Below are 12,378 nucleotides of genomic sequence, written 5' to 3' on the forward strand. Positions count from 1 at the left end.
ACAATGTTCACTTTTTTATATAATCACTATATCGCAAAGCCCGTTTGGAAGAATTGCTTGTATAGTTTCGCACCTTGTATGGTTTCTGTCCGTATGAATAAGCCTCCCACATCAGGACCCCGAAGCTCCACACGTCGCTCTTCGAAGAGAACCGCAGGAAGTTCATGCACTCGGGAGCGTACCATTTCAGCGGCCATTTCCCATGACCTTTGGCCTAGAGGAGCAGGGAACAAAGAGTGGCCAGTGTGCTTAAAACACTCATTCTGCTGCACGGACATCAAGACTGCAGCCTAATAGCGATGTCGTTCTCAGCTGGTAAAACATGTTCTGTACGTGTTAAAACATCCAGAAATAAAAGGTGGCATTCTTTTGCCAATACTTATGAAGGGCTCTGTGGTTCTTATACCTTGTAATAGTTCTCATCTTCTGTCAGGGCTTTAGAGAGGCCGAAGTCGCTGATCTTGGCGTAATGCTGAGTGACTAGAAGCACATTCCTGGCTGCAAGATCTCTGTGAACAAAGTTGTGCTCTTCCAGATATTTCATTCCCATAGAGACCTGATGAACCAGCTCTGTGATGTTCTTCATGGAGATGTGTCTGAAAACGCAAGGGAAATCGATTCACTTTTAGGCTTCTGTGTAAATAAATAACCGCTACTTTTGCTTATGACCTGAAGTTCAGTCCTGACTCTCCATGGCACATCCCTGTATGGACATTCTACAGGTGAAACTCAAAAAATGTAAATATGGTGCAAAAGTTAATTTATTTCAGTAATTCAAATTAAAAGGTGGAACTAATATATTATATAGACTCATTACATGCAAAGTGGGATATTTCAAGCCTTTATTTGTTATAATTTTGATGAATATGACTTACAGATATGAAAACCTTTTTACGATATTCTAATTTTGAATTTGGGGTTTTAATCCCAAAGCCATAATCATCAAAATCAAAGAGTTTTGTGAAGAGTTGTTTAATATAAATAAAATCTTGTGAACGACCATGCTATATTGTGAATATACAGGGGTTGGACAAAATAATGTGAACACCCATTATTATATAGATTAATATCATTTGTGTAGGCTATAGTGAAAAAACAAACATTGTGATTATCTTTTATCATTTTGTTGTTATATCCTCTAGTTTGTACATCCATGCAGTATAAGTGGTTTTCAGCAGGACGCATGTGAAATGGACGACTTGTCAGACGTCCAAAAAGCAACAATAGTTTTCAGAACAACAGTCGTAATGATTATTACTGTGTACACAAAGCATGGCAAGACTTCGGGCCCTATTTTAACAATCTGGAACGCAAGTATCAAACGCGAAGCGCAAGTAACTTTGTGGGCGGATCTCGCAAATCTAACATGTGTTGGTCTGAAGTCGCTTCATTACTCATGTGTGGTTTGGGCGTAACGTGCAATTAACCAATCAGAGCGTCCTCTCACATTCCCTTTAAGAGCCGGCGCGCTTGTTCCACGGCGGATCGCTATTATAACGTCGGGTTTGGCACACGCAACTTACATGATGGTAACTGTGATTTCGCAGTCTTCAGAATTTAGTTTCCTGGTTCTTGACGGACAACACACTGTCAGATGTCCTTATATACCGGTGTGTCTCGCCACTATTGATCAAACAGGTTTGATCCGTCATTTAGCCTGAATAATTTGGGTAAATGTGTAATCTAGATTTATGCCTATTTCTTCACATCTTCATGGACAGCACAATGATTTCCCTCGTGTGGTAATATTTTTCCTTGTAATAATGTATTGTTTGCAAAAATATGAACTGCTGCGTCTGTGTCGATGAGAGAAGTAAAGTGTGTGTGTGTTGTGCACACGCTACATTATGGCCAAGCATGCGCCCTTAAAATATCATCTGAATAACGCGCCACTGACTTTAGACGAGGTTTCTCCTGGTCAGTGGCGGAGTTGTTTTCTGAAACTGCAGAATATCACCAGGGAACGTTTGCGCCGGAACACGCTCCTCTTCTCGCTGAACCGCCCCCCCGAGCACAAGTTCATTCCCTAATTTGCCGACGTGCGTCTGTGGAGGGAAAAGTCCGCTGTGCGCGGGTGCAAAATGGGAATGATACATGCGCCGGCGGACAAAGTCATTTGAGCTGGGTGCAAGATAGGGCCCAACATCAGCAAGAAGAAAACAGCGCAAAAACCGGACGTGAATGATAGCGACCATCAAACGCTAAGAAGGATTGTGTCCAAACAACACAGAACAATGCAGCAAAGTTACAGCAAACCTCAATATTCACACTGAAGCAAGGCTGTAAACATTAAAGGGGAACCAAATTTTTTTTTTTTTTTTTTTTTTTTTTTTACATCACAAACATGAACGGTAAAAGAAGTTCTAGGTCTAATTGTAGTTATGAAATAATCATAGCTTTTTGCAAATAGGCTTATTATTTTATTTTTAAATGTGCACACATTCACTCTTATTTGCATATCTAATGTGTCACAAACGCAAAACTAGTCTAGTTCTAGTCTCGTCACATTCAGCTGTGCCTTACATGAATCATGCATCACACCTTTCCACACACTCTTTCACTGCTAAAACGAAAGTGTCATGTTGTATTTCACACTCGCCCTCTGTGAACAGTAAGCTTTCTCTTTTATTTGATTTGGCCATCTATCATTTTGACATTGGCGAGCGCTGTTACTGTAGATCCACCAGCCTAAAAATTGTACTTGTAAAACTTTTGGTCATCCTAAAACAAGCAGAGTAATGCGTGAGTGACTGCGTAATGCAGCGGAGCAGCGTGAGGAGTATTCTCTGAAGCATACTTGTTCTTCTGGAGGTACTTGTGCAGCGGCCCCAGCTCAGCGAGCTCCATGACCAGCATCAGGTTCTCCGCGTCGCAGATGCCGATCATGCGGACGATGTAGGGGTTGTCCAGCTGCTGCATGACGTTAGCTTCCCGCAGCATCTCGTCCTTTACCGCCGCGTTATCGTCATCGTTCTTCAGTATCTTCACAGCAACAACCTTCTGCGTTCTGAAAGAGAGATACATGTACAGATGAACACACACAGTAGATTGCATTTGCATATGGTTTGCTGTAGCAGCGCCGAACAGTTTGCCTAAACACATTAGAGACGCTGCTACTGTACAGGGTTTTAAAGGACAACTGAAAACACATCTGTTTACAATAGCTTTTAATCAGTGACAATTGTATTATATGTGTTCCCTATGTGATGCTTTTTCTCTTCTTTTTCCTGTGTGACATTGTAAGGCACATTGGTCAACTTGTGTTGTTTTACTTGTGCTATATACTGTAAATAAAGTTGCTATAGCTATAAATATGCAGTGCAAAGTGTCTGTAAAGGTTTAAATGTATCCAGATCAGTCACAATTCAGCAAAGAGAGATTTTGAGCTATGTAATGGTGGTTTAGCGTGGGAAAACTCAGCATTCAGAACCTCTTGGGAATTTTGTGTATACAAGTTGGGAAATTGTAATTACATCATCAAGTGCCTTCAAGTGTACCTTCTCTGAAGTAAAAAAACAACAACTTTACTTCTACAAAATTAACTCTTTCCGTCATTTATGAGACTTTTGTGTGCTTTTATTATCAAAGCATCAAGAATGCTGTCGGGGAAAGACTTAAGATCAAGGACTGACATCAGGTTTTGTTTTTTTATTAATTAATGAAGCCACTGTAAACTGAACTGCTATATATTCTCTCATACTTGTACAATACTATTGTATTTTGTTTTGGCGACTTGGCTGAGTTTATTGTAAATGGAAAAAGAGTTCATTTCAACATCATCAGCTACAAAGTTTCCATCCCTTTTTTTCTGTCTTGATTTTTCACCGAAATGCCCCCAAACATTTTCGCACCCGTAAAATGATCTTTCAGTTAAATTATAAATTGGTATTGATCTTTATTGATCTTCAAGGTGAAAATTTCAATGTTGATGGTACAATTTTGTGTGCTGTTGATGAATAGCAATACATGACGAAAGACACTTGTGCAACCAAACTGTGTTTCCCATCATGCTTTGTGTCAAGAAATGACATTCAGTAGTGGCCAAAAGTGACGTCCAGAGGGGACATTTGACATATTTTTTTAAATATTTTTAAAGGCTAATATTTTACATATTTTTAAAAAATATTTTAAATATGGGGGAAGAACAAAACACTTGGTTTTTGCTTGACAAAATTATTTAGCAAAAAAGTCAAACTACAACTACAGTTTTTATTACTATGCCAAGAAAATTCATTAAAAACAAACAAAAAAAGCTCACAGGAAAAGGCATACATTGACTACAACATAATCAGTTATTAATATTTAGTTAGTTCGTTCTTATTTTCTTTGTATGGCAGCCTGACAAAACTGATGTCTGCGAAATATGGCATCTTTCACTGCGTTATTATCACAAATAAAACAACACACCCCAAGCACATACAAAATCTTTAACGCATTTTTTTTATGATATTTGAATAAGGGGTGAAGAATTACATTTTCCCATGATATCACTTTTGGTCACAACTGTTTATAAAGCATGTCTTTGACAAGAAGAGAGATGACAAAAATTAATAAAAATGATATTGTCCAGAAAGTACAGTATCCGTTTCATTTCTGACAAAAATCACTTGATTGCAAACTTGATTGTCTGAGTTATCTTAATTCTAAAGTTTACAAATAATAGAGGCTAGACTTATCTACAAAACAACGTGTAAATGGAGATTGAATAAACTGCAGAAGTTTTAAAATACAAACTCTTTCCAGAATGTTTGAGAAATATCAATAAAACACTACTACAAGTCCTATAATAGACAAACGGCAACTTTAGTTGCATATTAGTTGCTAATACAGTAGTGTATTGCTTGTTTTTTGATTGAAGTAAAAAAGAAAATTCAGGTTTCTAGAATATAATACCAATACATATATTTTAAAAGCAAGAAAAAGGACTTAGATCTTATAAGATAAAAGTTAGTTTGATTGACTGAATTTTTGGGGCACCAGATTTGATCCTTAAAATACGAATTTAAACGCTCCACATGAGATCTGAATGAGTTTTCTGTGTGAATTTGTTTGACTGACTTCTTCATCTGGTAGACGCCTCTCAGGACAGTGCCGAAGTTCCCTGAGCCCAGCTCTCCGTCTTCCAGAGTCAGGTCGCACCGCTTCACTGTGGTCGACCGCAGCTCCTCAGGGTCTGCATAGGGACTCTCATACACCTGTGTGTCCATTGGCATCGCCTCTGTGAACACACACAGCACAGAGTTTAGGATTACAAGAACTGCATCCGGCTTGGGTTCACACTTCCAGGCGAAGGTTTGAACACAGCTGCTCATTCTTGATTATTAATGAAAATCAAACAAATGCAAGAATGATTACAGTTCAGCTGTAAAATAGTGAGCCAGACATATATTTCCCTTCACCGTCTACTTTACTGTACATCCATTCATAAATCCATATATATGCATAATTTATATTTGTCAATCCAAAGAGAAACTTTCTTTAAAGAGTCAGGTGTGCAAGCTTAGACTGGAAGTGTGAGTGTTGAAACAGAACTATGAACTAACCTGTGCCGAAGATATTAGGATTAGGAAGTTCACCCCTGCCGTTAATATTATAGGGATTCTCAAGGTGACCCTACAAGCACACAACACAATTACAATTACGAAAATCCTCAAATCCACACAGAGAAAGCGGATAGGACACAGGCATGTAATCTGAAGTGCCTGCATGCATCGATGGGAAAGGAGGACAGGTTCAAACCAAACTTTCCTGTGTTCTTCATGGCACCTTAAATCAGAATTAAATGCATAATTACATTTACTGAGATGTTTCAAAGTGAATGGCAGTCCATATATATATATATATATACAGCATTATACATGATGTGGTCAGTGTCCATGAAGAAGAGGAGAACCTTCTTCCAAAAGGTCAAAAAGCCAACACATAGTGTATATAAAAAAGAAACAACACAAGAAAAGAGATCTCTTGCAGATAGGATTGATAATTATGTGATTTATATCATTTAAAAGGAGTGATAGAAAAGGAGAATGAAAATATGGATGTATGATTGAGGTAATTCAACTGTTAGAAGCTAGAAAAGCATCTAGACGATATCAACACATATGATTGCCATCTCCTCCAAAAAAACCATTGCCTTTGTGCCAAACACTGAGCAACTCGTGAGCCATGTAATAAATAACACTGCGGATACACTATTGTCCATTGACTAATTTCAGTGCACCAGAAGTGTCTCAAGGGGAGATCGATTATGCGACCGCCCTTTTAGACCAGGATTGAAGTGCTATGATGTGCATTATCAAATGTATAGTTCAGAATCTAATTTCTCATTGGATGAGCCGCTCAGCGGTGCGTTTCCCGCACAACTACTTCACTACCAGAGTAATAAAAGATAGAAAATAAAGATAGAAATAAACTTGCTAGTCACGACTGTTTCCCGAAACCATGTTGTCGAAAAGTGGTCGTTCAACCACCTTGGTTTATGACGTCACGCACAACTTTTAATGAAAGTGTTTGAGAGCGAATTAATGCTAAATGTTTTGATATAAATGACAGACATGGCATCTGAGGACTGTTTCTCATTTTTCTCAGTTATTTTGCTTTATTTCCAGATTTAATCATAGACTCGTTCTTATGTAGTAGAGCTCGTTCACACATGCGCACTCTTCAAAAACCGGCGCTTTAAATCTCTTGACAAACTAAAAGATGTGAATGACATTTGTATGTATTCTAAATAAAAGATACAGATTGTACTGAATGTCAGATTCCTTATTATAGATCATAGATCCTTTTCCTATTTAGCACCAAGACTTTGGAACAGTCTTCCTACCATTGTCCGGGAAGCAGACACACTCTGTCAGTTCAAAGATTAAAGACACATCTGTTTGGCCTAGCATTCACATAACACATTATAGACTTCTATAACTCAATGTTAGGCTGCATAGATTAGGTCAGCCGGAACTGGGAACACTTCCCATAAATCCTGATGTACTCGTTACATCATAAGAAGAATGGCAGCTGCGCTAATTTTAGTGTCTTTGTTTATCCCAAGGTTTTCCCGCAGCCTGCCGGATCCAGGCCGTATCCAGATCTGACGAAGGACCTTCGCCTGGACCCGATGACAACGCAGTGCTGAAGTGCCAACTAGCCTCTCCCTATGGAGGATCCCTTTATCATTCTACAGAAAAAGCGTTGTGGAAAATTCGCATATCTACCCCGTAGTGATAAAATAAAATAAAATTCTGTATCAAATTTATAGGCATGACAAGTAGTTTGTTTAGGCTTGGTTTGTAGAGAATTACAAACATGCGCACATATATTCAAACGCATATAACTATAGAATTAATTCTTAATGCCCACGTGAGTGCCATCAGTGTTTCTCACAGGTTCAGTTTAAAGTCTGTGTAGAGAGAACGGTGTCGTCTTAGTGGCCCCTAATTTAATAACTAATGATCGTTGCGACGGAAGTGAATCAATCAAAACTAACTTTAGCTGGAAAATAACATTATTCAAGAACCGCTATAAAGCCAAAACAATCTGTTACCTTAAATTATCCGTTTACCACTGTAAAGCAGCTTTGAAACAATCTACATTGTTAAAAGTGCTATATAAATGAAGATGACTTGACTTATTTTGCTCAAGATAAGGTTTTATTGAGTCCACATGTCATGCAAACAAGACTCTGCTTCTAACCACAGGTTGAGAGCTGTCACTCAAACACACAAGTCTGCGATGCTGTTTGCGAATGTTCGTTGGAACAATGGTTTCGGGAAACACCGACTCGTTGAACTGCTGATAACGACAGAACGCGCGACCATAGTTGGCTAACGATGCTTTTGCGAAACGCACCCCTGGATGAGCCGTTGTGAAGCTGTGACTGAAGGCAACATCTGTGACCACACTTTCTATATCGATGTGCCAAATTGCTATGTTGCTTCCCAGACTACAACATAGAGTCGGTCCGGATCCGACCCACATGGGCCGTGTGAATCCAGGTGTGCCGGATCTGGGCCGACACTATGTTGCTGTCTGGGTTGGCGGCCGTAACCAGTTGCTATTCGGATTAAAGTAGTTACCGTAATATGAAAAATGCAAAGGTCAATAACAATGTAAAAGTCATTTTAATTCATTTAATGCATCCTTGTTGAATAAAAGTAATAATAATAATTTTGAAAACATAAAATAAACGTACACTGTAAAAAAAATGTTGGTTTAACCTAAAAAAGTAAGTTACCTTGTTGCCTTAAAATTTTGAGTTTGTTGTAATTAAAAATTTTAGTTAATACAATGAAGAATGGTTGAATAAACACAAACTCACAATAGTATGTTATCTTCACACATTAGTTATCGAAGTTGATTTGACAAAAAATAAAACGTTGTGAATCATGAAAATATTTTTTTTACAGTGTACTGACCCCAAATTTTCGAACATTAGTATAACATCATTTTAAAATGCTGAGTAATCCAGGCTCTCATTAATTACCCCCCCTCCCCCGTGTAATAAATAGTGTAAATACTGTAGCCAACCTTGCCAATGCAGCTTATAATGTAAATACATTTTCTATTTGTGTTTAATTGTTGAAGAAGAATGGTTTAAGTTTATAAATCCTCATAGCTAAAATATCTTAAACCAGTCTAGCTGGTCTACTAAACCCCACTAAAATCAGCCAAGACCAGCAAACCAGTGTAAAAGTTGTTTATAATATAAACGTCTCAGGTTACAACTGTAACCTATGTTCCCTGAGAACAGGGAACGAGACAATACGTCATCGACGCTATGGGGAACGCCTCAGGCGTGACAGGTGTCTGAAATCACAATCAAATCACGGCAATCACATTGACCGGCGACAGCCCGTGAATCATTAATGTGAATGATTAACGTGCGACCTGGAAGTATATAAGGGCGCCTTGCAAACATGACAAATCATCCTTCGTCTGAAGGGACTGTTTGGTAGGCAGGCCCCGAGGCATTCTCAGGGAACATAGGTTACAGTTGTAACCTGAGACGTTCCCTTTCGAAGGGAACTCGACAATACGTCATCGACGCTATGGGGAACGATATACCCACGCCGCCATGCTAAGGGGAGTGCATGCCAGGAGGCAGTGACAACTGTCAGAACCAGCAAATTCAAATGAAATGCAAGAACCACTCACCCTCAGGTCACACTGGGCTGTCAGTGACAGCATTCCCTACGGTCATAGCCCAAGCTATAAGCCTAACAGGAGGCCCTCCAAAACGATGTTTTACCAGAGGCCTACCTAGACCTGCTCAAAGGCCTAGGACCACAACTTCAATTTAGAAGGGGTCCCTTCTAGGGAATGTGGCTAGGGAACCCGAGGGAACCCCAGCCAGTCACTATTCGGGGAAACTACCACCCGAAATGCCACCAGGACGGCCCGACCTGGTGTCACTAAGTCGGACACTTCAGTCTGGCCAACTTCCTGTCTGTCCGGAGACAGAGCCTCTGGACTTTTGCCTTAGGTAAGGCATCCAAACTGAGGGACTGCGAAGCTGACAGTGAACCACTCAACCCGGATCTCAGAGACGGGATATCCCGGAGAGTATGACTCAGCATAGTGCTTTACAACCCTTGCCAGCGAGGGGAGTTTCTCTACTCGATCCACGGATCTACCCAGTGTTTCATAACACTGAGGAGGCCTGTGAAGGCCTAGGTGCTGATCTAACTGGGAGGCCTCACGAGTGGCCTACGACCGTCTGACCAGACTCAGGGGTCCAAACACTCATAGCGACCCTCAGTGAGGGGAGCAATGGTCCGCCTGGTAGGCAAACCAGGCTGTAGGCAGAGTAAGAAGTTCCGGGAGGGAACCAGTAGCAGAGGGCGAACACTTTAGTTGAGCTAGGGCACAAGCTTGCTTTCAGCAGCTGCCAAATAAGGCCAGCTGAACTGATAGCAAGCGGCCACTAGCTTCCAGAACCCAGCATCGTTGGGGAACCACTCACAGGGAGGCCTGGCGGGGCCTACTACCTGATAACCACAGTTTGTGGGAGCTCACCTTCAGGGAGGCCTGGTGAGACCTACTACCTGATAACCACAGAATGTGGGAGCTCACCTTCAGGGAGGCCTGGTGAGGCCTATCACCCGAAATGCCACCAGGAAGGCCTGACCTGGTGTCATTTACGTCGGACACTTCAGTCTGGCAAACTTGCTGTCTGTCCGGAGACAGAGCCTCTGAACATTTGCCTTAGGTAAGGCATCCAAACCGAGGGACTGCGAAGCTGGCAGTAAACCACTCGGCCCAGATCTCAGAGACGGGATATCCCGGAGAGTATGACTCAGCATAGTGCTTTACAACCCTTGCCAGCGAGGGGAGTTTCTCTACTCGATCCACGGATCTACCCAGTGTTTGTGTTTCAAAACACTGAGGAGGCCTGTGAAGGCCTAGGTTGACGATTCCAAGGCGGCCTGCTAAGGCCCCAGCTAGGTAGGCCCCAGCCAGCTAGGCCCCAGCCAGCTAGGGACTCGCCTATCAGGGAGGCCTGGTCGGGCCTACTAGCTGATAGCAAGTCAATTCTGCTACAAAGGTACACTGTTGGGAATCATACTATACCAACATAACTATTGGGTCCACCCACAGGAGGCCTAATATGGCTAGATACCTGGTCGCGGCTTTAAAGTATGTCCCACAATGTTGGGACTCACCTCCGAGGAGGCCTGTTTAGGGCCTACTACCCATCAGTGAGTCAACTGCCCGAACCACCAAGGCCAGCCACATGAGGTGAGCTGGCCTACAGCGCTCTCTTGGGGGCTGCCCATTCAGGAGGCCTGCTGAGGCCTACTACCTAACGGCGCAGCCTACGTTGGCAGATAAGCTGTTTACACAGCGCCTACAGCATTCTGGTACCTAATCACATTGCCCATGGCAGTGTACTCAGCAAGAGCGCTAGCACCCTTTAAGCAAGGGGAGTACAACATACACCACTCTGCCTCAACGGATGCCCCAGAGTCAGGGGCCTACCATCTGTACGCATGGGCGTCAGCACATGGCAATGCTCTGGCTTCAAGGGAGCGTACTTCGTTACCAAAAAAGAAGTGAAGGCTAGAACTTTCCGCTCAACCCGAGCCATAGTGGTGCGAGGTAGGATAATACAGAACTGAAAGTGAAGGACTCAGACCTACCCTGTATCACAGGGGAATACTCTCCACCCCACCCTGAGGTTTACCAAGGTGCGGGCCTGCCAGTGGCTCTAGGGGTGACAGAAAATGTATCTGTGCCCAACCTAGGGGAGTGGGGCTTGTTTGTGAGCCAACCACCTACAACCCGACGCTCGAGCAGTAGCTCAGCAAGGTGAGTGAAGCCTATACTGGCGGCCCAGATCCGATTGCTAGTTCTGCACGGCAGGGTCGGGCAGACAGACCCAGTCTCTTCATGAGGTGAAAGACGGCCTAACCCTGCTCAATAAAGATTCATTGTACCGGGGAGGCCTATTTGAGGCCTAACCCAGGATCTTTATAAACCATGCCTCTGCACCACGCTACATTACTCTTGTCACCCCAGAATGCAGAGAAGGGGGCGGGCCTTGGCCTAACGACTCCCATTGGAGGAGGCTGTCATACAGGGATGCTAGGAACCTATATTCACAAAGTGAAGGTTCAGAGGCAGAAATGCTTAAGCAGAGCGCCTCCACTATCCCTGGCACAGCCTAGGCCAGCTACAGAGGCGGCCCTGGTGAGGGCCAGCCTGCAAGCATAGATCTACCTGAGGGCTCGGAGGAGCCACAGCCTTACTAGAAAAATAGTTATTATTTCATACAACTGGCTGCAGAATCGCTCAGCCCACTGAAAACCCAAACAGAGCTCAAGGGGGCGATGTACTCAGGAAGGAAGTCAGACGGTCCAATGGACCGGACATAAGATCTATCTGAAGCACTAGCGTCAGTCTATACTCCAAGATAAAAATCCTGTGGGAGAGAGACCAACTACCCTACCCTGAGGTGGCTAACAGCCCGAGGGCTAAAATAGTCGTTCTAGCCACCTAAAGGGTGACTTTAGGGCCCTAATAATCCAAAAATGTACCTTACATGACCCCATAGCTCTATACAGGGAACGAGGTCTGTAGAGAGATACATTTTAGTGTTAGTTGCACACAAAATTACTCTTAAAGAAGACCACTCAGCTCACCTGCGGCTTGCAAAGTGAAGACTTACCAGACAATTCTTTATGAACATGGGGTCTACCACCTTTACATGCCTGAAAGAGGCACTCTCACTAACCAAGCAGAGGCGGGCCATCGGAACGTTGTTCAAACCATGAGCCCAGCCTCAGGTCTGATGTAGAAAGCGTCTGGGGAGTCGGGAGAGAGGAGAGGGCTAAGATATAATCACGCCCTCAGGGGGAGGTGATCCATGCCGATGCTGTGTGC

The 12,378-nt window shown here is 42.6% G+C and overlaps 1 protein-coding gene across 3 annotated transcripts in view; it reads right to left on the reverse strand.

Moving 5' to 3' along the window:
- syk (spleen tyrosine kinase) overlaps positions 1-12,378 on the reverse strand; it is a 42,106-nt gene that overhangs the window by 9,688 nt on the left and 20,040 nt on the right. For all 3 annotated transcript variants that reach the window (XM_079600191.1, XM_079600193.1, XM_079600192.1), the window contains 5 exons: positions 5,544-5,613; positions 5,059-5,218; positions 2,798-3,007; positions 407-596; positions 74-214 (listed from right to left, as the gene is read on the reverse strand). In XM_079600191.1, the coding sequence (XP_079456317.1) occupies positions 74-214; positions 407-596; positions 2,798-3,007; positions 5,059-5,218; positions 5,544-5,613 (771 nt within the window). The remainder of the gene's footprint in view (positions 1-73; positions 215-406; positions 597-2,797; positions 3,008-5,058; positions 5,219-5,543; positions 5,614-12,378) is intronic.

The sequence above is a fragment of the Phoxinus phoxinus genome, assembly GCF_949152265.1.
Source record: "Phoxinus phoxinus genome assembly, chromosome: 23".
Lineage (NCBI taxonomy): Eukaryota > Metazoa > Chordata > Actinopteri > Cypriniformes > Leuciscidae > Phoxinus > Phoxinus phoxinus.